This window comes from Salmo salar, chromosome ssa19, assembly GCF_905237065.1.
Source record: "Salmo salar chromosome ssa19, Ssal_v3.1, whole genome shotgun sequence".
Taxonomy (NCBI): Eukaryota; Metazoa; Chordata; class Actinopteri; order Salmoniformes; family Salmonidae; genus Salmo; species Salmo salar.
This window is the reverse complement of record NC_059460.1, coordinates 34,567,669-34,594,937: the sequence shown is the minus strand read 5'-3', so window position 1 is coordinate 34,594,937 and position 27,269 is coordinate 34,567,669. Positions and strand designations below refer to the sequence as shown.

At 44.4% G+C, this 27,269-nt stretch overlaps 1 protein-coding gene across 2 annotated transcripts in view; it reads right to left on the bottom strand.

The window, feature by feature from the left end:
* egln1a (egl-9 family hypoxia-inducible factor 1a) overlaps positions 1-27,269 on the bottom strand; it is a 217,595-nt gene that overhangs the window by 137,457 nt on the left and 52,869 nt on the right. Inside the window, exon 2 of one of the 2 annotated variants that reach the window (XM_045702243.1) lies at positions 9,757-9,876. The exons of the other annotated variant lie outside the window; for it this stretch is intronic. Coding sequence (XP_045558199.1) covers positions 9,757-9,876 — 120 coding nt within the window. The remainder of the gene's footprint in view (positions 1-9,756; positions 9,877-27,269) is intronic. 2 annotated transcript variants of the gene reach the window in all.

The window sequence follows — 27,269 nt, the reverse complement described above, 5'->3', positions numbered from 1 at the left end:
CTACAGACCCAGAAACACCAGACTACAAACTCCAGATCCAGACACACCAGACTACAAACTACAGATCCAGAAACACCAGACTACAAACTACAGATCCAGAAACACCAGACTACAAACTACAGATCCAGACACACCAGACTACAAACTACAGATCCAGAAACACCAGACTACAAACTACAGATCCAGAAACACCAGACTACAAACTACAGATCCAGAAACACCAGAGCACCACAGACTACAAACTACAGATCCAGAAACACCAGACACCACGACTACAAACTACAGATCCAGAAACACCAGAGACACTACACAACTACAGACCCAGAAACACCAGACTACAAACTACAGACCCAGAAACACCAGAGACACCACAGACTACAAACTACAGATCCAGAAACACCAGACTACAAACTACAGATCCAGACACACCAGACTACAAACTACAGATCCAGAAACACCAGACTACAAACTACAGATCCAGAAACACCAGACTACAAACTACAGATCCAGAAACACCAGACTACAAACTACAGATCCAGAAACACCAGACTACAAACTACAGATCCAGAAACACCAGACACCAGACTACAAACAACAGATTCAGAAACACCAGACTACAAACTACAGACCCAGAAACACCAGAGACACCACAGACTACAGACCCAGAAACACCAGAAACACCACAGACTACAAACTACAGATCCAGAAACACCAGACTACAAACTACAGATCCAGAAACACCAGACTACAAACTACAGATCCAGAAACACCACACACCAGACTACAAACTACAGATCCAGAAACACCAGACTACAAACTACAGATCCAGAAACACCAGACACCACAGACTACAAACTACAGACCCAGAAACACCAGACTACAAACTACAGATCCAGAAACACCAGACTACAAACTACAGACCCAGAAACACCAGAGACACCACAGACTACAAACTACAGACCCAGAAACACCAGAGACACCACAGACTACAAACTACAGATCCAGAAACACCAGACTACAAACTACAGATCCAGAAACACCAGACTACAAACTACAGACCCAGAAACACCAGAGACACCACAGACTACAGACCCAGAAACACCAGATACACCACAGACTACAAACTACAGATCCGGAAACACCAGACTACTAACTACAGATCCAGAAACATTAGACACCAGACTACAAACTACAGATCCAGAAACACCAGACTACAAACTACAGATCCAGAAACACCAGACTACAAACTACAGATCCAGAAACACCAGACTACAAACTACAGATCCAGAAACACCAGACACCACAGACTACAAACTACAGATCCAGAAACACCAGACTACAAACCACAGATCCAGAAACACCAGACTACAAACTACAGATCCAGAAACACCAGACACCACAGACTACAAACTACAGACCCAGAAACACCAGACTACAAACTACAGACCCAGAAACACCAGACACCACAGACTACAAACTACAGACCCAGAAAAACCAGACTACAAACTACAGATCCAGAAACACCAGACTACAAACTACAGATCCAGAAACACCAGACTACAAACTACAGATCCAGACACACCAGACTACAAACTACAGATCCAGAAACACCAGACCAGACTACAAACTACAGATCCAGAACCACACCAGACTACAAACTATAGATCCAGAAACACCAGAGCCCACAAACTACAGATCCAGAAACACCAGACTACAAACTACAGACCCAGAAACACCAGAGACACCACAGACTACAAACTACAGATCCAGAAACACGAGACTACAAACTACAGATCCAGACACACCCAGACTACAAACTACAGATCCAGAAACACCAGACTACAAACTACAGACCCAGAAACACCAGACTACAAACTACAGATCCAGAAACACCAGACTACAAACTACAGATCCAGACCCAGACACCAGACTACAAACAACAGATCCAGAAACACCAGACACCAGACTACAAACAACAGATCCAGAAACACCAGACACCAGACTACAAACTACAGATCCAGAAACACCAGACTACAAACTACAGACCCAGAAACACCAGAGACACCACAGACTACAGACCCAGAAACACCAGAGACACGACAGACTACAAACTACAGATCCAGAAACACCAGACTACAAACTACAGATCCAGAAACACCAGACTACAAACTACAGATCCAGAAACACCAGACTACAAACTACAGATCCAGAAACACCAGACTACAAACTACAGATCCAGAAACACCAGACATACAAACTACAGACCCAGAAACACCACACCCAGACTACAAACTACAGATCCAGAAACACCAGACTACAAACTACAGATCCAGAAACACCAGACACCACAGACTACAAACTACAGATCCAGAAACACCAGACACCAGACTACAAACTACAGACCCAGAAACACCAGAGACACCACAGACTACAAACTACAGATCCAGAAACACCAGACTACAAACTACAGATCCAGAAACACCAGACTACAAACTACAGACCCAGAAACACCAGAGACACCACAGACTACAGACCCAGAAACACCAGATACACCACAGACTACAAACTACAGATCCGGAAACACCAGACTACAAACTACAGATCCAGAAACATTAGACACCAGACTACAAACTACAGATCCAGAAACACCAGACTACAAACTACAGATCCAGAAACACCAGACTACAAACTACAGATCCAGAAACACCAGACACCACAGACTACAAACTACAGATCCAGAAACACCAGACTACAAACCACAGATCCAGAAACACCAGACTACAAACTACAGATCCAGAAACACAAGAGACACCACAGACTACAAACTACAGACCCAGAAACACCAGACTACAAACTACAGATCCAGAAACATCAGACACCACAGACTACAAACTACAGATCCAGAAACACCAGACCATACAAACTACAGATCCAGAAACACCACAGACTACAAACTACAGATCCAGAAACACCAGACTACAAACTACAGACCCAGAAACACCAGACTACAAACTACAGACCCAGAAACACCAGAGACACCACAGACTACAGACCCAGAAACACCAGACACCACAGACTACAAACTACAGATCCAGAAACACCAGACACCAGAATACAAACTACAGACCCAGAAACACCAGACTACAAACTACAGATCCAGAAACACCAGACTACAAACTACAGACCCAGAAACACCAGAGACACCACAGACTACAAACTACAGACCCAGAAACACCAGAGCCCCAGACTACAAACTACAGATCCAGAAACACCAGACACACTACAAACTACAGATCCAGAAACACCAGACTACAAACTACAGACCCAGAAACACCAGAGACACCACAGACTACAGACCCAGAAACACCAGATACACCACAGACTACAAACTACAGATCCGGAAACACCAGACTACTAACTACAGATCCAGAAACATTAGACACCAGACTACAAACTACAGATCCAGAAACACCAGACTACAAACTACAGATCCAGAAACACCAGACTACAAACTACAGATCCAGAAACACCAGACACCACAGACTACAAACTACAGATCCAGAAACACCAGAGACACCACAGACTACAAACTACAGACCCAGAAACACCAGACACCAGACTACAAACTACAGACCCAGAAACACCAGAGACACCACAGACTACAGACCCAGAAACACCAGAGACACCACAGACTACAAACTACAGACCCAGAAACACCAGACTACAAACTACAGACCCAGAAACACCAGACTACAAACTACAGATCCAGAAACACCAGACTACAAACTACAGATCCAGAAACACCAGAACACCACAGACTACAAACTACAGATCCAGAAACACCAGACTACAAACTACAGATCCAGAAACACCAGACTACAAACTACAGACCCAGAAACACCAGAGACACCACAGACTACAAACTCCAGACCCAGAAACACCAGAGACACCACAGACTACAAACTACAGATCCAGAAACACCACCAGACTACAAACTATAGATCCGAAAAACACCAGACTACAAACTACAGACCCAGAAACACCAGAGACACCACAGACTACAAACTACAGACCCAGAAACACCAGAGACACCACAGACTACAAACTACAGATCCAGAAACACAGCACCAGACTACAAACTACAGATCGAAAAACACCAGACTACAAACTACAGACCAAGAAACACCAGAGACCCCACAGACTACAAACTACAGACCCAGAAACACCAGAGACACCACAGACTACAAACTACAGACCCAGAAACACCAGACTACAAACTACAGACCCAGAAACACCAGAGACACCACAGACTACAAACTACAGACCCAGAAACACCAGAGACACCACAGACTACAAACTACAGACCCAGAAACACTAGACACCAGACTACAAACTACAGATCCAAAAACACCAGAGACACCACAAACTACAGACCCAGAAACACCAGACTACAAACTACAGACCCAGAAACACCAGAGACACCACAGACTACAAACTACAGACCCAGAAACACCAGACTACAAACTACAGATCCAGAAACACCAGACTACAAACTACAGATCCAGACACACCAGACTACAAACGACAGACCCAGAAACACCAGACTACAAACTACAGATCCAGAAACACCAGACTACAAACTACAGATCCAGAAACTACAGATCCAGAAACACGACTACAAACTACAGATCCAGAAACACCAGACACCAGACTACAAACAACAGATCCAGAAACACCAGACACCAGACTACAAACTACAGATCCAGAAACACCAGACTACAAACTACAGACCCAGAAACACCAGAGACACCACAGACTACAGACCCAGAAACACCAGAGACACGACAGACTACAAACTACAGATCCAGAAACACCAGACTACAAACTACAGATCCAGAAACACCAGACTACAAACTACAGATCCAGAAACACCACACACCAGACTACAAACTACAGATCCAGAAACACCAGACTACAAACTACAGATCCAGAAACACCAGACACCACAGACTACAAACTACAGATCCAGAAAATCCAGACTACAAACTACAGATCCAGAAACACCAGACTACAAACTACAGATCCAGAAACACCAGACACCACAGACTACAAACTACAGATCCAGAAACACCAGACACCAGACTACAAACTACAGACCCAGAAACACCAGAGACACCACAGACTACAAACTACAGACCCAGAAACACCAGACTACAAACTACAGACCCAGAAACACCAGAGACACCACAGACTACAGACCCAGATCACCAGAAACACCACAGACTACAAACTACAGATCCAGACACACCAGACTACAAACTACAGATCCAGAAACATCCAGACTACAAACTACAGATCCAGAAACACCAGACTACAAACTACAGATCCAGAAACGCCAGACTACAAACTACAGATCCAGAAACACGACTACAAACTACAGACCCAGAAACACCAGAGACACCACAGACTACAAACTACAGACCCAGAAACACCAGACTACAAACTACAGATCCAGAAACACCAGAGCTTACAAACTACAGACCCAGAAACACCATAGACACCACAGACTACAAACTACAGACCCAGACACACCAGACTACAAACTACAGATCCAGAAACACCAGACACCCAGCTACAAACTACAGATCCAGAAAAACCAGACTACAAACTACAGATCCAGAAACACCAGACTACAAACTACAGATCCAGAAACACCAGACTACAAACTACAGATCCAGACACACCAGAATACAAACTACAGACCCAGAAACACCAGACTACAAACTACAGATCCAGAAACACCAGACTACAAACTACAGACCCAGAAACACCAGAGACACCACAGACTACAAACTACAGACCCAGAAACACCAGAGCACCACGACTACAAACTATAGACCCAGAAACACCAGAGCCACAAACTACAGACCCAGAAACACCAGACTACAAACTACAGACCCAGAAACACCATAGACACCACAGACTACAACTACAGATCCAGACACACCAGACTACAAACTACAGATCCAGAAACACCAGACTACAAACTACAGATCCAGAAACACCAGACTACAAACTACAGATCCAGAAACACCAGACTACAAACTACAGATCCAGAAACACGACTACAAACTACAGATCCAGAAACACCAGACACCAGACTACAAACAACAGATTCAGAAACACCAGACACCAGACTACAAACTACAGATCCAGAAACACCAGACTACAAACTACAGACCCAGAAACACCAGAGACACCACAGACCCAGAAACACCAGAGACACGACAGACTACAAACTACAGATCCAGAAACACCAGACTACAAACTACAGATCCAGAAACACCAGACTACAAACTACAGATCCAGACACCCACCAGACTACAAACTACAGATCCAGAAACACCAGACTACAAACTACAGATCCAGAAACACCAGACACCACAGACTACAAACTACAGATCCAGAAAATCCAGACTACAAACTACAGATCCAGAAACACCAGACTACAAACTACAGATCCAGAAACACCAGACACCACAGACTACAAACTACAGATCCAGAAACACCAGACACCAGACTACAAACTACAGACCCAGAAACACCAGAGACACCACAGACTACAAACTACAGACCCAGAAACACCAGACTACAAACTACAGACCCAGAAACACCAGACTACAAACTACAGATCCAGAAACACCAGAACTACAAACTACAGACCCAGAAACACCAGAGACACCACAGACTACAAACTACAGATCCAGAAACACCAGACTACAAACTACAGATCCAGAAACACCCAGACTACAAACTACAGATCCAGAAACACCAGACTACAAACTACAGATCCAGAAACACCAGACTACAAACTACAGACCCAGAAACACCAGAGCACCACAGACTACAAACTACAGATCCAGAAACACCAGACTACAAACCACAGATCCAGAAACACCAGACTACAAACTACAGACCCAGAAACACCAGAGACACCACAGACTACAAACTACAGATCCAGAAACACCAGACTACAAACTACAGATCCAGAAACACCAGAGCACCACAGACTACAAACTACAGACCCAGAAACACCACAGACTACAAACTACAGACCCAGAAACACCAGAGACACCACAGACTACAAACTACAGACCCAGAAACACCAGACTACAAACTACAGACCCAGAAACACCAGAGCAGACTACAAACTACAGATCCAGAAACACCAGACTACAAACTACAGATCCAGAAACACCAGACTACAAACTACAGATCCAGAAACGCCAGACTACAAACTACAGATCCAGAAACACGACTACAAACTACAGACCCAGAAACACCAGAGACACCACAGACTACAAACTACAGACCCAGAAACACCAGACTACAAACTACAGACCCAGAAACACCAGAGACAAAACAGATTACAAACTACAGACCCAGAAACACCATAGACACCACAGACTACAACTACAGATCCAGACACACCAGACTACAAACTACAGATCCAGAAACACCAGACTACAAACTACAGATCCAGAAACACCAGACTACAAACTACAGATCCAGAAACACCAGACTACAAACTACAGATCCAGAAACACGACTACAAACTACAGATCCAGAAACACCAGACACCAGACTACAAACAACAGATCCAGAAACACCAGACACCAGACTACAAACTACAGATCCAGAAACACCAGACTACAAACTACAGACCCAGAAACACCAGAGACACCACAGACTACAGACCCAGAAACACCAGAGACACGACAGACTACAAACTACAGATCCAGAAACACCAGACTACAAACTACAGATCCAGAAACACCAGACTACAAACTACAGATCCAGAAACACCAGACACCAGACTACAAACTACAGATCCAGAAACACCAGACTACAAACTACAGATCCAGAAACACCAGACACCACAGACTACAAACTACAGATCCAGAAAATCCAGACTACAAACTACAGATCCAGAAACACCAGACTACAAACTACAGATCCAGAAACACCAGACACCACAGACTACAAACTACAGATCCAGAAACACCAGACACCAGACTACAAACTACAGACCCAGAAACACCAGAGACACCACAGACTACAAACTACAGACCCAGAAACACCAGACTACAAACTACAGATCCAGAAACACCAGACTACAAACTACAGATCCAGAAACACGACTACAAACTACAGATCCAGAAACACCAGACACCAGACTACAAACTACAGATCCAGAAACACCAGAGACACCACAGACTACAGACCCAGAAACACCACAGACTACAAACTACAGATCCAGAAACACCAGACTACAAACTACAGATCCAGAAACACCAGACTACAAACTACAGATCCAGAAACACCAGACTACAAACTACAGATCCAGAAACACCAGACACCACAGACTACAAACTACAGATCCAGAAACACCAGACTACAAACTACAGACCCAGAAACACCAGAGACACCACAGGCTACAAACTACAGATCCAGAAACACCAGACACCAGACTACAAACTACAGACACAGAAACACCAGAGACAAAACAGATTACAAACTACAGACCCAGAAACACCAGAGACACCACAGACTACAAACTACAGACCCAGAAACACCAGACTACAAACTACAGACCCAGAAACACCAGAGACACCACAGACTACAAACTACAGACCCAGAAACACCAGAGACACCAGACTACAAACTAGATCCAGAAACACCAGACACCAGACTACAAACTACAGATTGAGAAACACCATACTACAAACTACAGACCCAGAAACACCAGAGACACCACAGACTACAAACTACAGACCCAGAAACACCAGACTACAAACTACAGACCCAGAAACACCACAGACTACAAACTAAAGATGCAGAAACACCAGACACCACAGACTACAAACTATAGATCCAGACACACCAGACTACAAACTACAGATCCAGAAACACCAGACTACAAACTACAGATCCAGAAACACCAGAACCAGACTACAAACTACAGACCCAGAAACACCAGACACCACAGACTACAAACTACAGACCCAGAAACACCAGACACCACAGACTACAAACTACAGATCCAGAAACACCAGACTACAAACTACAGATCCAGAAACACCAGACTACAAACTACAGATCCAGAAACACCAGACACCAGACTACAAACTACAGATCCAGAAACACCAGACACCACAGACTACAAACTACAGATCCAGAAACACCAGACTACAAACTACAGATCCAGAAACACCAGACTACAAACTACAGATCCAAAAACACCAGACACCAGACTACAAACTACAGACCCAGAAACACCAGACCGTCCCATTCAGGATGCCAGGCATGTGTCCTAACACACCCTAGTCCCTACTTGGCTCAGGTCAAATCCAAACCCAAAGGATCTTGTTCACCCTCTGTGCTAGAGGGTTCATATCCGGATAACTGTAGACAGTAATATTTAATACCTTGGTATCCCAGTCTCTGTGCTAGAGGGTTCACATCAGGATAACTGTAGACAGTAATATTTAATACCTTGGTATCTCAGTCTCTGTGCTAGAGGGTTCATATCAGGATAACTGTAGACAGTATTATTTAATACCTTGGTATCTCAGTCTCTGTGCTAGAGGGTTCATATCAGGATAACTGTAGACAGTAATATTTAATACCTTGGTATCCCAGTCTCTGTGCTAGAGGGTTCATATCATGATAACTGTAGACAGTATTATTTAATACCTTGGTGTCCCAGTCTTTATTTAGGTAGTATATACAGGTGACACATCGCCCGTCTCCGTTCGGGTTGTCCACATGGCGTACGTATCCGGTCCCGTTGCCTGGGTAACACGCCACCATCGCCTAGACAACAGAACAGAAACAGAATGATGATTGCACTAGAAGGAGAAGATTAGTCCTGACCCTCTTAAGAATGTGATAACATTACTCATGACAACATTAACTGTCCGTCACGATTAGACCTAGGAAGGTGACCCGCTATGAAACTTACACCTAGGTAGACAGGTAGACTGAATAACACAGGTAGACACCACACCCAGGTAGACAGGTAGACTGAATAACACAGGTAGACACCACACCCAGGTAGACAGGTAGACTGAATAACACAGGTAGACATCACACCCTAACAGGTAGACTGAATAACACAGGTAGACACTCACAGATATGAAAAAGACACTCCAGGACTATTCAGATTCTTGATAAACACTATTCTTATCTTTAAATAAAAAATAAAAAAACAGTACTGCCATGTGTGAGAAATGCACCTCAGTATTAACACTCAGTGTCCAGTTCATTAAATACACCCATCTAGTACCAGGTCAGAACCCTTTTGGCTCCAGAACAGCCTGAATTCTTCGGGGCATGGAAATGTTTCTCAATTGGTATCAAGGGACCTAACGTGTGCCAGAAAAACCTTCCCCGCCCCATTACACCAGAGCCACCAGCCTGTACCGTTGATACCAGGCAGGATGGGGCCATGGACTCATGCTGTTTACACCAAATCCTGATGCAACAGGAATCGGGGATTTATTGGACCTGGCGATGTTTTTCCACTCCTCAATTGTCCAGTGTTGGTGACTATAGCTGCTTCTTCTTGTTTTTAGCTGATTGGAGTGGAACCCGGTTTGGTCGTCTGCTGCTATAGCCAATCCGTGACAAGGATTAACGAGTTGTGCGTTCCGAGAAGCCGTTATTTGCCTGTTTGTGGCCCGTCTGTTTGCTTGCACTCTTCTTGCCATTCTCCTTAGACCTCTGCCATCAACGAGCTGTTTTCGCCCACAGGACTGCCGCTGACTGGATGTTTTTTTGCTTGTTGCACCATTATCAGTAAACCCTAGCCACTATCGTACGTGAAAAGCCCAGGAGTCCGGACGTTTCTGAGATATTGGGTCGATAATCATACCAGGCTCAAAGTGGCTTAGGTCACTCGTTTTGCCCATCTAACGTTCAATTTCCAGTAACTGAATACCTCGATGCCTGTCTGCCTGCTTTATATAACAAGCCATAGCCACGTGAAACATTTTCATGAACGGGGTATGTGCATTCGGAAGGTATTCAGACCCCTTGAATTTTCCACATTTTGTTACGTTACAGCCTTACTCTAAAATGGATTACGTAAAAAAAAAGGTCCTCATCAATCAACACACAATACCTCATAATGACAAAGCGAAAACAGGCTTTTAGAAATATTTGGAAATGTATTAAAAATAAAAATCAGAAACACCTTATTTACATAAGTATTCAGACACTTTGCTATGATACTCAAAATTGAGCTCAGGTATATCCTGTTTCCATTGATCATCCTTGAGATGTTTCTACAACTTGATTGGAGTCCACCTGTTGTAAATTCAATTGATTGGACATGATTTGGAAAGGCACACACATGTCTATATAAGGTCCCACAGTTGACAGAGCATGTCAGAGCAAAAACCAAGCCATGAGGTCGAAGGAATTGTCTGTAGAGATCCGAGACAGGATTGTGTCGAGGCACAGATCTGGGGAAGGGTACCAAAAAATGTCTGCAGCATTGAAGAGGACCACAATGGAAATAAGTCCCATTCTTCATTGTGTGTTATCCTCCATGGCTTTTTCAGGTTTTATGTGTGCTTGTTTTTTTTAAATGGTTGAATTAATAAAAAAAATAAAAGAATTAAATGAAGGTCCCCAAGAACACAGTGGCCTCCACCATTCTGAAATGGAAGACATTGGGAACTAAAAAGACTCTTCCTAGAGCTGGCCGCCCGGCCAATCTGAGCAATCGGGGAGAAGGGCCTTGGTCAGGGAGGTGACCAAGAACCCAATGGTCACTCTGACAGTGCCCCAGAGTTCCTCTGTGTAGATGGGTGAACCTTCCAGAAGGACAACCATCTCTGCAGCACTCCACCAATCAGGCATTTATGGTAGAGTGGCCAGACGGAAGCCACTCCTCAGTAAAAGGCACATGACAGCCCGCTTGGAGTTTGCCAAAAGGCACCTACAGGACTCTCAGACCATGAGAAACAAGATTCTCTGGTCTGATGAAACCATGATTGAACTCTTTGGCCTGAATGCCAAGCGTCACGTCTGGAGGAAACCTGGCATCATCCCTAAGGTGAAGCATGGTGGTGGCAGCATCATGCTGTGGGGATGTTTTTCAGTGGCAGGGACTGGGAGACTGGTCAGGATTGAGGGAAAGATAAACAGAGCAAAGTACAGAGATCCTTGATGAAAACCTGCTCCAGAGCGCTCAGGAACTCAGACTGGGGCGAAGGTTCACCTTCCTTTCTACCTAAGCACACATCCAAGACAACGCAGGAGTGGCTTCGGGACAAGTCTCTGAATGTCCTTGAGTGGCCCAGCCAGAGCCCAGACTTGAACCTGATCTAACATCTCTGGAGAGACCTGAAAATGGCTGTGCAGCGACTCTCCCCATCCAACCTGACAGAGTTTGAGAGGATCTGCAGAGAAGAATGGGAGGAACCCAAATACAGGTGTGCCAAATACAGGTGTGCCAAGCTTGTAGCGTCAAACCCAAGAAGACTCGAGGCTGTAATCGCTGCCAAAGGTGCTTCAAGAAAGTACTGAGTAAAGGGTCTGAATACCTATGTTCTTTTTGCTTTGTCATTATGGGGTTTAATTTTTAAATAAGTCTGTAATGTAACAAAATGTGGAAAAAGTCAAGGGGTCTGAATACTTTCTGAAAGAACCTGTACCTAATAAACAGGCCACTGGTTATTTTAGAAGATAACTTTAGCTAGAACACGTGATTTTCAAGATATCAACAAACATCATTAAAAGTCTGAAGAATATATTTAAGAACTAGGACAGAAGATGAGGTGATTCTGATGGTAAGATATGACACATCAATATCCACAACTGGCACGGATATCATAACGCTGAAAAACGATACTGACAATGAAAAGAGAGAAACCAATTACAGACCACATAAAACATTGATGAACGAGAACGTTTCATTCATGTTGTATAAAAATGTTTTCCTAAAAAAACATCACAGAAGTTACATCATCTGTCCCCTATCTTTACTAGACTGTAAACAAAACAGGATCCTTCCATTTGGTCTGTATTGTTCATTTAACATCTAACGTTCAAAAGTAATACTGGGGGACAGCTGTGAGTTGAAAAACAAGCTCTGTGAGCCCTTTCTTAAAAGAAATGAAATATGATTGACCGAAAAAGCCTTTGAGACTGTGCATCCTACTCTGTAATGGTCAAAATTCATACAATTTTCTTACATACATTTTTTTAATAAAGCCTGAACTCCAACATATAGACCTAAAGTATAATTATGAACATGGTTTCATTTGGAAACTACACACTTTATTTGTAGATGCTCAGGTTGACCTTTCTATATGAAATGGCTCATATACATGCATGGCTATTTCAGTGTAAGTTATTCTCTTTCTGGGAGGAGGATGACTAGTGGCTAGGCCAGCCTCTGTCACACTGCAGCACGCTCCACATGGCACGTAGCAGAACCATTAAAACATACTCCCTCTGGAGAGGGGCCAGGAGTCAGAATTTAACCCAGTTTATTATCTCCCTCCCTCCCTCACACACTCTTCCTCCTCCTCCCCTCCTCATACAGCTTTCTCTCTCCCGCTCTGTGGGCCTGTAGAACTCCTACAGCCCAATGAGTTTTACATGTGAGACGTGCAGAGTCGTTGTTTACATGGATAACCGGTTGTCTTGGTTACCTGGTAGTCCTGTAGATTAGAACAGAGTGGTGACAAAACACACACACACACACACACACACACACACACACACAGTGTTAGGAGCACAGACGTTTCCAGCGTCAGTCCCTTTGCCAGATCGACGAACCAAAATGAAACATATTCTAAACGTTCGTAACCGTTAACTTTGAGACTTTCTGAGCAGACATGCATGCATAAATATCGGATGTTTTAACCTTTTTTAAACACTTAAACCGGTGTTTTTAAAACAGATATATGAGCCTTGTGAAATGTCCTAGGCCTAGGCTACATCAACAGATGGGATCGGATCGCTTTACAAATACGGAACAGAAAGATTTACATGATTAAGTCTCTAGTTTTTTTGACGAGCCCAGGGGGTTTCGTCTGCTGTGTTATAATGCCATGGTAATAATACTGTTTCTATGATGTAACTGGATAGAATGGGTGTGACTAGGGTGGGCGTTCTATGTTCCTTTTTCTATGTTTTTGTATTTCTTTGTTTTGGGCCGAGTATGGTTCCTAATCAGAGGCAGCTGTCTATCGTTGTCTCTGATTAGGAATCATACTTAGGCAGCCCTTTTTCCCACCTGTGCTTCGTGGGATCTTGTGTTTGTGTAGCTGCCTGTGAGCAGCCCAGAACGTCACGCGTCGTTTTCTTCTGTATTGTTTTGGTGAGTTTCATATTTATTAAACATGTGGAACTCTAAGTACGCTGCGCTTTGGTCTACTCATTTAGACGATTGTGACATCCTCTGTCTGCGTTGTGCACGTGGCTTCTTCTGGGTTAAACTAGGTGCATATGTTTCATATACAATATCATGCATTCCACCAGGATTTATGGGTGAAGTTACGTCCAAATCCTCCAATATCGCGTTTGTTTTTAACCCACTACAGTTGCTCTATAAACGTAACCAATGCTGTACTGAGGTACACTATATCTACAGCAGAAGACCCCTTCAAATGAGTGGAGCCACACTATTTCAGCCACAGCCGTTGCTGACAGGTGTATAATATCGAGCACAGAGCCATGTAATCTCCATAGACACATCTGGGTTTGGTGGATGCCAGGAGAACGCTACCTGACCGAATGCATAGTGCCAACTGTAATGTTTGGTGGAGGAGGAATAATGGTCTGGGACTGTTTTTCATGGTTCGGACTAGGCCCCTTTCAGCATGACAACGCCCCCGTGCACAAAAGCGAGGTCCATACAGAAATGGTTTGTCGAGATCGGTGTGGAAGAACTTGACTGGCCTGCTGAGAGTGACCTCAGCCCCATCGAACACCTTTGGGATGAATTGGAAGGCCGACTGCAAGCCAGGCCTAATCGCCCAACATCAGTACCTGACGTCACTAATGCTCTTGTGGCTGAATGGAAGCAAGTCCCCACAGCAATGTTCCAACATCTAGTGGAAAGGCTTCCCTGAAGAGTGGAGGCTGTTATAGCAGCAAAAGGGGGACCAACTCCTATTAACACCCATGATTGTGGAATGAGATGATCGACGAGCAGGTGTCCACATACTTTTAATGATTAGAAGCTCTGTCTCAGAGTTATATGTTTTTAACAACCTCTTCCTCAACAGACAAAGAAGCTGATTGTTGACTACAGGAAACGGAGTGCCGAGCAAGCCCCCATTCACATCGACGGGGCTGTAGTGGAGCGGGTCGAGAGCTTCAAGTTTCTCGGTGTCCACATCACTTTTTTATTTTATTTAACCAGGTAGGCTATTTGAGAACAAGTTCTCATTTACAATTGCGACCTGGCCAAGCTAAAGCAAAGCAGTGTGACAAAAACATCATCACAGAGTTACACATGGAATAAACAAACATACAGTAGAAAAAGTCTGTGTGCAAATGAGGTAGGATAAGGGAGGTAAGGCAATAAATAGGCCAAAGTGGCGAAATAATTACAATATAGCAATTAAACACTGGAGTGATAGATGTGCAGAAGATGAATGTGCAAGTAGAGATACTGGGGTGCAAAGGAGCAAAATAAATAAAATAAATAACAGTATGGAGATGAGGTAGTTGGATGGGCTATTTACAGATGGGCTATGTACAGGTGCAGTGATCTGTGAGCTGCTCTGACAGCTGGTGCTTAAAGTTTGTGAGGGAGATGCGAGTCTCCAGCTTCAGTGATTTTTGCAGTTCGTTCCAGTCATTGGCAGCAGAGAACTGGAAGGAAAGGCGACCGAAGGAAGAATTGGCTTTGGGGGTGACCAGTGAAATATACTTGCTGGAGCGCGTGCTGCTATGGTGACCAGTGAGCTGAGATAAGGCGGGGCTTTACCTAGCAGGGTCTTGTAGATGACCTGGATCACTAAGGATCGATCATAGTCTACACACACCAACACAGTCATGAAGAGGGCACCACAATGCCTCATCCCCCTCAGGAGTCCGAAAAGATTTGGCATCCTCAAAAAGCTCTACAGCTGCACCATTGAGAGCATCTTGACTGGCTGCATCACCCCTTGGTATGGCAACTGCTTGGCATCCAACCGCAAGGGTAGTGCGTACAGCCAGTAAATCTCTGGGGCCGAGCTCCCTGCCATCCAGAACCTCTATACCAGGCGGTGTCAGAGGAAGGCCCTAGAAATGGTCAAAGACTCCAGCCACCCAAGTCAGACTGTTGTCTCTGCTACACACAGCAAGCAAGTATTTTCTCGGGAAGGAAAATATTAAACCCAAGTGTGTTTCTTCTGGTGAGACTTCGGCACAGGGTGTTAGACAATAATTAACATAGCGAGAACATCTGAACCAATCCACGCTATGGTTAATACAGTAAAGGCAGCATGTACGGTTACTGTATTAACCATAGCGTGGATTGGTTCAGATGTTCTCGCTATGTTAATTATTGTCTAACACCCTGTGCCGAAGTCTCACCAGAAGAAACACACTTGGGTTTAATATTTTCCTTCCCGAGAAAATACTTGCTTGCTGTGTGTAGCAGAGACAACAGTCTGACTTGGGTGGCTGGAGTCTTTGACCATTTCTAGGGCCTTCACTCACACACACTCACACTTTGTCAGCTGAGCCATGTAGCATGTAATCCAGCCAGTCACGATGATGGTGTAAAGTTAAGTACACAGCTATACTGCTTAGCAGCAGCAGGCTAGCTACTTCAAGTATGTAGTGCCAAACTTGATTCAGAATATCTACTGCTTTCTCAGTCAGGCAGGAGACCGCTTCCTGCTGTAGATGAAAAACACAGAACTGTGTGAGTGTGTTTACCTCAAAAAGCACCTTGCTTCAATCAGTTTATTCCAGTTCAGAATAAAAATGATTACTTGTATTTAACAGCAACATTTCCAACAGACTTGTTTTCAACAATAATTTCTACAGTGAGATGTACAGTAGACCTGATCATTTTTCATCTGTACTGTTACTTAGGGTTTCACTATGAGTAGCTAACTAGCTAGCTTGCTTTAGCTAAGGTTAGCGTTAGCTAGCTCGCTATTAGCTGTGTACCAGTGATTGTTTGAAAGAGAAACTATGAGAGTTAAGAGTTAGTACTCCCTTATTTCTGCTTACCATCACCTGTTATAAAATGACAACAATGCTTTGCTAACGGACATACTTTTCCACTGTCGAATCACTGTTTCCTGAAGTACTGTTTCCCTGGAGCACTGTTTTCCTGGAGTACTGTTTCCTGAAGCATTCTGCCCTGTTCCACAAGAACTCCTTGGGTTTACCATCAGGCTGTGGATGTTTGGTCAGGACGTGTAATTTTATTAATTTGTTAGTTTTGAGAGACTCATTGCTAAACACTTCTCCTCAACAAAACACATTGTGGGCGCTCCTTGTTATTTCTCAAAGTTTGCAGGAAACCAAGAGAGAAACTCAGCGCTGTATTTGCTTTTCACAACGATTGAGCTCACTCAGAACTTGTGGTTAGCTTGAGTCCATTTGATGACAGCGGTGAGCGACGGCGAGCGGAAATGACAAGTCAGTGGCTGACAACCCAGCATCTGCTGCTGAACCACAGTGCTGCAGCATGTGGGTAGCAGAGTGATCTTCAAGAAGCTCTGCCTCAGTACTAAAGAGATGTGTTGCAGTCTGAGTGGTTTAATAGACCAGGTCACTGAGGGGTTTAATAGACCAGGTCATATCCACTGAGGGGTTTAATAGACCAGGTCATATCCACTGAGGGGTTTAATAGACCAGGTCACATCCACTGAGGGGTTTATTAATAGACCAATCACTGCTACAACAATCAGACACTGAAAAGTCCGCTAGAAAAATAGCCTTCAGCTATTGGCTCACATCATCCAACATTCGATAGAGAGAACAAAACTAAAAGTTGTGACATTTTGCGCTGCTTTGGTGAGACTCTTAGCTCTATGTACATTGTTCTCTTGCTTTGTGTAAATATAACATTTTTATTGAATTAGTTTAAAGAAAATCGGAATATAAGCTGTTTATTCAGAATGTCAACCATGCGCTGCCTGATCGGGGTAATTGTTTGATAGTCATTTTTTTACTTGTCTATTCAGACAACTGGTTGTCCTATTTGTTTAACTTGCCCCGGACAAGCCTTAACATCGATGATATATTAACTCTCCATATCCCATTTTCAATTGACAGTTAAAAATACATAATGGAAGACACACCGGGCAACCAATAGATGTACCAACACTGCTGAGGATTATACACACCAAGACTGGTTTCCATTATGTTCCTCTACTGGTAGGCAAGTGGCTGCAGGGCGAAATAAACCCTGGTGAGATTATCCCCCTGAACCTCAACACAGCATTATGGAGCAATACGACGTCATATACTTTATATTACAGAAAATACAGACTAGAGAAGTTGTGTTGATTGTCAATAACTGTAAAGATTAATTAGAAGGATATACATGATGAAAATCTATTTCCTCAGTGTGTATTCATCTCACTCTCTCTTTCCTGTCAGTGTGTATTCATCTCTCTCTTTTTCCTGTCAGTGTGTATTCATCTCTCTCTCTCTTTCCTGTCAGTGTGTTCATCTCTCTCTCTCTCTCTCTCTTTCCTGTCAGTGTGTGTTCATCTCTCTCTCTCTCTCTCTCTCTTTCCTGTCAGTGTGTGTTCATCTCTCTCTCTCTCTCTCTTTCCTGTCAGTGTGTGTTCATCTCTCTCTCTCTCTCTCTCTCTTTCCTGTCAGTGTGTGTTCATCTCTCTCTCTCTCTCTCTCTCTCTCTTTCCTGTCAGTGTGTGTTCATCTCTCTCTCTCTCTCTCTCTCTCTCTCTTTCCTGTCAGTGTGTGTTCATCTCTCTCTCTCTCTCTCTTTCCTGTCAGTGTGTGTTCATCTCTCTCTCTCTCTCTCTCTTTCCTGTCAGTGTGTGTTCATCTCTCTCTCTCTCTCTCTTTCCTGTCAGTGTGTGTTCATCTCTCTCTCTCTCTCTTTCCTGTCAGTGTGTGTTCATCTCTCTCTCTCTCTCTCTCTTTCCTGTCAGTGTGTGTTCATCTCTCTCTCTCTCTCTCTCTTTCCTGTCAGTGTGTGTTCATCTCTCTCTCTCTCTCTCTCTTTCCTGTCAGTGTGTGTTCATCTCTCTCTCTCTCTCTTTCCTGTCAGTGTGTGTTCATCTCTCTCTCTCTCTCTCTCTCTTTCCTGTCAGTGTGTGTTCATCTCTCTCTCTCTCTCTCTCTTTCCTGTCAGTGTGTGTTCATCTCTCTCTCTCTCTCTCTCTCTTTCCTGTCAGTGTGTGTTCATCTCTCTCTCTCTCTCTCTCTCTTTCCTGTCAGTGTGTGTTCATCTCTCTCTCTCTCTCTCTCTCTTTCCTGTCAGTGTGTGTTCATCTCTCTCTCTCTCTCTTTCCTGTCAGTGTGTGTTCATCTCTCTCTCTCTCTCTTTCCTGTCAGTGTGTGTTCATCTCTCTCTCTCTCTCTTTCCTGTCAGTGTGTGTTCATCTCTCTCTCTCTCTTTCCTGTCAGTGTGTGTTCATCTCTCTCTCTCTCTCTTTCCTGTCAGTGTGTGTTCATCTCTCTCTCTCTCTCTTTCCTGTCAGTGTGTGTTCATCTCTCTCTCTCTCTCTTTCCTGTCAGTGTGTGTTCATCTCTCTCTCTCTCTCTCTCTCCTGTCAGTGTGTGTTCATCTCTCTCTCTCTCTCTCTCTCCCTGTCAGTGTGTGTTCATCTCTCTCTCTCTCTCTTTCCTGTCAGTGTGTGTTCATCTCTCTCTCTCTCTCTTTCCTGTCAGTGTGTGTTCATCTCTCTCTCTCTCTCTTTCCTGTCAGTGTGTGTTCATCTCTCTCTCTCTCTCTCTCTCTTCCTGTCAGTGTGTGTTCATCTCTCTCTCTCTCTCTCTCTCTCTCTCTCTCTCCTCTTTCCTGTCAGTGTGTTCATCTCTCTCTCTCTCTCTCTCTCTCTTTCCTGTCAGTGTGTTCATCTCTCTCTCTCTCTCTCTCTCTCTCTCTCTCCTGTCAGTGTGTGTTCATCTCTCTCTCTCTCTCTCTCTCCTGTCAGTGTGTGTTCATCTCTCTCTCTCTCTCTCCTTCCTGTCAGTGTGTGTTCATCTCTCTCTCTCTCTCTTTCCTGTCAGTGTGTGTTCATCTCTCTCTCTCTCTCTCTTCCTGTCAGTGTGTGTTCATCTCTCTCTCTCTCTCTCTCTCTCTTTCCTGTCAGTGTGTGTTCATCTCTCTCTCTCTCTCTCTCTCTCTCTCTCTCTTTCCTGTCAGTGTGTTCATCTCTCTCTCTCTCTCTCTCTCTCTTTCCTGTCAGTGTGTTCATCTCTCTCTCTCTCTCTCTCTCTCTTTCCTGTCAGTGTGTTCATCTCTCTCTCTCTCTCTCTCTCCTTTCCTGTCAGTGTGTGTTCATCTCTCTCTCTCTCTCTCTCTCTTTCCTGTCAGTGTGTGTTCATCTCTCTCTCTCTCTCTCTCTCTTTCCTGTCAGTGTGTGTTCATCTCTCTCTCTCTCTCTCTCTCTTTCCTGTCAGTGTGTGTTCATCTCTCTCTCTCTCTCTCTCTTTCCTGTCAGTGTGTGTTCATCTCTCTCTCTCTCTCTCTCTTTCCTGTCAGTGTGTGTTCATCTCTCTCTCTCTCTCTCTCTTTCCTGTCAGTGTGTGTTCATCTCTCTCTCTCTCTCTCTCTTTCCTGTCAGTGTGTGTTCATCTCTCTCTCTCTCTCTCTTTCCTGTCAGTGTGTGTTCATCTCTCTCTCTCTCTCTCTCTCTTTCCTGTCAGTGTGTGTTCATCTCTCTCTCTCTCTCTCTCTCTTTCCTGTCAGTGTGTGTTCATCTCTCTCTCTCTCTCTCTCTCTCTTTCCTGTCAGTGTGTGTTCATCTCTCTCTCTCTCTCTCTCTCTTTCCTGTCAGTGTGTGTTCATCTCTCTCTCTCTCTCTCTCTCTCTTCCTGTCAGTGTGTGTTCATCTCTCTCTCTCTCTCTCTTCCTGTCAGTGTGTGTTCATCTCTCTCTCTCTCTCTCTTCCTGTCAGTGTGTGTTCATCTCTCTCTCTCTCTCTCTCTTTCCTGTCAGTGTGTGTTCATCTCTCTCTCTCTCTCTTTCCTGTCAGTGTGTGTTCATCTCTCTCTCTCTCTCTCTTTCCTGTCAGTGTGTGTTCATCTCTCTCTCTCTCTCTTTCCTGTCAGTGTGTGTTCATCTCTCTCTCTCTCTCTTTCCTGTCAGTGTGTGTTCATCTCTCTCTCTCTCTCTCTCTCTTTCCTGTCAGTGTGTGTTCATCTCTCTCTCTCTCTCTCTCTCTTTCCTGTCAGTGTGTGTTCATCTCTCTCTCTCTCTCTCTCTTCCTGTCAGTGTGTGTTCATCTCTCTCTCTCTCTCTTTCCTGTCAGTGTGTGTTCATCTCTCTCTCTCTCTCTCCTCTCTTTCCTGTCAGTGTGTGTTCATCTCTCTCTCTCTCTCTCTCTCTCTCCTGTCAGTGTGTGTTCATCTCTCTCTCTCTCTCTCTCTCTCCTGTCAGTGTGTGTTCATCTCTCTCTCTCTCTCTCTTCCTGTCAGTGTGTGTTCATCTCTCTCTCTCTCTCTTTCCTGTCAGTGTGTGTTCATCTCTCTCTCTCTCTCTTTCCTGTCAGTGTGTGTTCATCTCTCTCTCTCTCTCTCTCTCTCTTTCCTGTCAGTGTGTGTTCATCTCTCTCTCTCTCTCTCTCTCTCTCTCTCTCTCTTTCCTGTCAGTGTGTGTTCATCTCTCTCTCTCTCTCTCTCTTTCCTGTCAGTGTGTGTTCATCTCTCTCTCTCTCTCTCTCTTTCCTGTCAGTGTGTGTTCATCTCTCTCTCTCTCTCTCTCTCTTTCCTGTCAGTGTGTGTTCATCTCTCTCTCTCTCTCTCTCTCTCTCTCTCTCTCTCTCTCTCTCTCTCTCTCTTTCCTGTCAGTGTGTTCATCTCTCTCTCTCTCTCTCTCTCTCTCTTTCCTGTCAGTGTGTTCATCTCTCTCTCTCTCTCTCTCTCTCTTTCCTGTCAGTGTGTTCATCTCTCTCTCTCTCTCTCTCTCTCTCTTTCCTGTCAGTGTGTTCATCTCTCTCTCTCTCTCTCTCTCTCTTTCCTGTCAGTGTGTTCATCTCTCTCTCTCTCTCTCTCTTTCCTGTCAGTGTGTGTTCATCTCTCTCTCTCTCTCTCTCTTTCCTGTCAGTGTGTGTTCATCTCTCTCTCTCTCTCTCTCTTTCCTGTCAGTGTGTGTTCATCTCTCTCTCTCTCTCTCTCTTTCCTGTCAGTGTGTGTTCATCTCTCTCTCTCTCTTTCCTGTCAGTGTGTGTTCATCTCTCTCTCTCTCTCTCTCTTTCCTGTCAGTGTGTGTTCATCTCTCTCTCTCTCTCTCTCTCTTTCCTGTCAGTGTGTGTTCATCTCTCTCTCTCTCTCTCTCTCTTTCCTGTCAGTGTGTGTTCATCTCTCTCTCTCTCTCTCTCTCTCTTTCCTGTCAGTGTGTGTTCATCTCTCTCTCTCTCTCTCTCTCTCTCTCTCTTTCCTGTCAGTGTGTGTTCATCTCTCTCTCTCTCTCTCTCTCTTTCCTGTCAGTGTGTGTTCATCTCTCTCTCTCTCTCTCTCTCTTTCCTGTCAGTGTGTGTTCATCTCTCTCTCTCTCTCTTTCCTGTCAGTGTGTGTTCATCTCTCTCTCTCTCTCTTTCCTGTCAGTGTGTGTTCATCTCTCTCTCTCTCTCTTTCCTGTCAGTGTGTGTTCATCTCTCTCTCTCTCTCTTTCCTGTCAGTGTGTGTTCATCTCTCTCTCTCTCTCTCTCTCTCTCTTTCCTGTCAGTGTGTGTTCATCTCTCTCTCTCTCTCTCTCTCTCTCTCTCTCTCTCTTTCCTGTCAGTGTGTGTTCATCTCTCTCTCTCTCTCTCTCTCTCTCTCTCTCTCTCTCTTTCCTGTCAGTGTGTGTTCATCTCTCTCTCTCTCTCTCTCTCTCTCTCTCTCTCTTTCCTGTCAGTGTGTGTTCATCTCTCTCTCTCTCTCTCTCTCTCTCTCTCTCTTCCTGTCAGTGTGTGTTCATCTCTCTCTCTCTCTCTCTCTCTCTCTTTCCTGTCAGTGTGTGTTCATCTCTCTCTCTCTCTCTCTCTCTCTCTTTCCTGTCAGTGTGCGTTCATCTCTCGCTCTCTCTGTCCTCTGTGCGTATTCATCTCTCTCTCCGCTCAGTGTGTATTCATCTAAAGTGGACATGCATTTAATCAAGATGTGATTTTGAGATTGAATTACAGTTACTTGTGGCAATGTAGGCTGCTTGTTTAGCTAGATATTTGTTATGTGTTTTTTTTATTTGCAGAATTCTACATTAGCTCGATCCCAGCTGCCCGCCTGTCTTCTCTCAGTTCTCTCCGCCTTTGGTCTACTCTGTACGGTGTTGGTGAAGTTGGCCCAAGACACTGACCCTGGGTCAATTTTGCATTTCCCCCACTTATGGTTATGGTTAGGATTGGGGGAGAGGAAGCTGATCCTAGATCTGTATTAGGGGAAATGTCACCCAAGAGCACCGTCCGGAAGGCGGGGCTGAAGACCACCGTCCTGAAGGCGGGGCTGAACAGCACCTTTCCTAACCTATAGTGGACTAGTAGACCCATAGGGCCCTGGTCAAAAGTATTACAGGGCTAATATAGCTGTGGTAGGAATGAACTCAACTTTAACACACTATATATACAAAAGTATGTGGACACCCGTTCAAATTAGTGGATTCTGCTTTTTCAGCAACACCCGTCGCTGACAGGTGTATAAAATCGAGCACACACCCAATCTCCATAGACAGACTACAGGCTATATGACGACTTCAGGCTATATGACGCTAAATGATGACTACAGGCTATATGACGCTTTATGATGACAACAGGCTAAATGATGACTACAGGCTATATGACGCTATATGACTACTACAGGCTATAGGACGACTACAGGCTATAGGACGCTATACGACGACTACAGGCTATACGACGCTATATGATGACTACATGAAGCTATATGACGACTACAGGCTATATGACGACTACAGGCTATACGACGACTACAGGCTATATGACGACTACAGGCTATATGAGGCTATATGACGACAACAGGCTATACGACGCTATATGATGACGACAGGCTATATGACAACTACAGGCTATATGAGGACTACAGGCTATACAACAACTACAGACTATATGACGCTATATGACGACTACAGGCTATATGACGCGAAATGACGACTACAGGCTATATGACGCTATATGACGACTACAGGCTATATGACAACTACAGGCTATATGACGACGACAGGCTATATGACGCGAAATGACGACTACAGGCTATATGAAGCTATATGACAACTACAGGCTATATGACGACTACAGGCTATATGACGACTACAAGCTATGACACTATATGACGACTACAGGCTTTATGACGACTACAGGCTATGAGACGGCTACAGGCTATATGACAGCTACAGGCTATATGACGACGACAGGCTATATGACGCTATATGACGACTACAGGCTATATGACGGCTACAGGCTATGACGCTATATGACGACTACAGGCTATATGACGCTATATGACCACTACAGGCTATATGACGCTATATGACCACTACAGGCTAAATGACAACTACAGGCTACATGACGACTACAGGCTAAATGACGCTACATGCTGACTACAGGCTATATGACGACTACAGGCTATATGACGACTACAGGCTTTATGACGCTATATGATGACTACAGGGTATGACGCTATATGACGACTACAGGCTATATGACGCTATATGACGACTACAAGCTAAATGACAACTACAGGCTATAAGACGGTACATGACGACTACAGGTTATATGACGCTATATGACGACTACAGGCTATATGACGCTATATGACGACTACAGGCTACATGACGCTATATGACGACTACAGGCTACATGACGCTATATGACGACTACAGGCTATATGACAACTACAGGCTACATGACGACTACAGGCTATATGACGCTACATGCTGACTACAGACTATATGACAACTACAGGCTATATGACGACTACAGGCGAAATGACGACTACAGGCTATATGACGACTACAGGCTATATGACGCTATATGACGACTACAGGCTACATGACGACTACAGGTTATATGACAACTACAGGCTATATGACGACTACAGGCTATATGACGACTACAGGCTATATGACGACTACAGGCTATATGACGACTACAGGCTATATGACGCTATTTGACGGCTACAGGCTATATGACAGCTACATAACGACTACAGGCTATATGACGCTACATGACGACTACAGGCTATATGACGACTACAGGCTATATGACGCTATTTGACGGCTACAGGCTATATGACAGCTACATGACGACTACAGGCTATATGACGCTACATGACGACTACAGGCTATATGACGCTAAATGACGACTACAGTCAACATGATGCTACATGACGACTACAGGCTACATGACGACGACTACATGACTACCACAGGCTATAAGACGCTACATGACGACGACAGGCTATATGACGACTACAGGCTATATGACGACAACAGGCTATATGACGACAACAGGCTATATGACGACAACAGGCCTTATGACGACTACAGGCCTTATGACGACTACAGGCCTTATGACGCCTACAGGCTATGACGACTACAGGCTATACGACGCTATATGACGACTACAGGCTATATGACGACTACAGGCTATATGACGACTACAGGCTATATGACGACTACAGGCTATATGACGACTACAGGCTATATGACGACTACAGGCTATAAGACGCTACATGACGACTACAGGCTATATGATGCTACATGACGACTACAGGCTATATGACAACAACAGGCTATATGACGCTACATGACGACTACAGGCTATATGACGCTACATGACGACTACAGGCAATATGACGCTACATGACGACTACAGGCTATAAGACACTACATGACGACTACAGGCTATATGACGCTAAATGACGACTACAGGCTACATGACGACTACAGGCTATATGACGCTATATGACGACTACAGGCTATATGACGCTACATGACGACTACAGGCTACATGACGACTACACGCTATATGATGACTACAGGCTATATGATGCTATATGATGACTACAGGCTATATGACGACTAGACTATATGATGACTACACGCTATATGACGACTACAGGCAATATGACGCTATATGACGACTACAGCCTAAATGACGACTACAGGCTATATGACGACTACAGGCTATATGACGACTACAGGCTATATGACGACTACAGGCTATATGACGCTATATGACGACTACAGGCTATATGATAACAGGCTATATGACGACTACAGGCTATACGACGCTATATGACGACTACAGGCTATATGACAACTACAGGCTACATGACGCTACACGACGACTACAGGCTATATGACGACTACAGGCTATATGACGCTACATGACGACTATAGGCTACATGACGACTACAGGCTACACGACGACTACAGGCTACATGACGCTACACGACGACTACAGGCTACATGACGCTACACGACGACTACAGGCTACATGACGCTAAACGACGACTACAGGCTATATGACGCTAAACGACGACTACAGGCTATATGACGACTACAGGCTATATGACGACTACAGGCTATATGACGCTATTTGACGGCTACAGGCTATATGACAGCTACATGACGCTACATGACGACTACAGTCTACATGACGCTACATGACGACTACAAGCTACATGACGACTACAGGCTACATGACGACTACAGGCTATATGACGCTATATGATGACTATAGGCTATTTGACGGCTACATGACGCTATATGACAACTACAGGCTATGACGCTATATGACGACTACATGACATATGAAGCTATATGACGACTACAGGCTATATGACGACTACAGGCTATATGAAGCTATATAACGACTACAGGCTATACGACGACATCAGGCTATCTGACGACATCAGGCTATACGACGACAACAGGCTATACGACGCTATATGACGACTACAGGCTATATGAAGCTATATGACGCGAAATGACGACTCCAGGCTATAAGACGCGAAATGACGACTCCAGGCTATAAGACGCTACATGACGACTCCAGGCTATAAGACGACAAGACGCTACATGACGCTACATGACGACTACA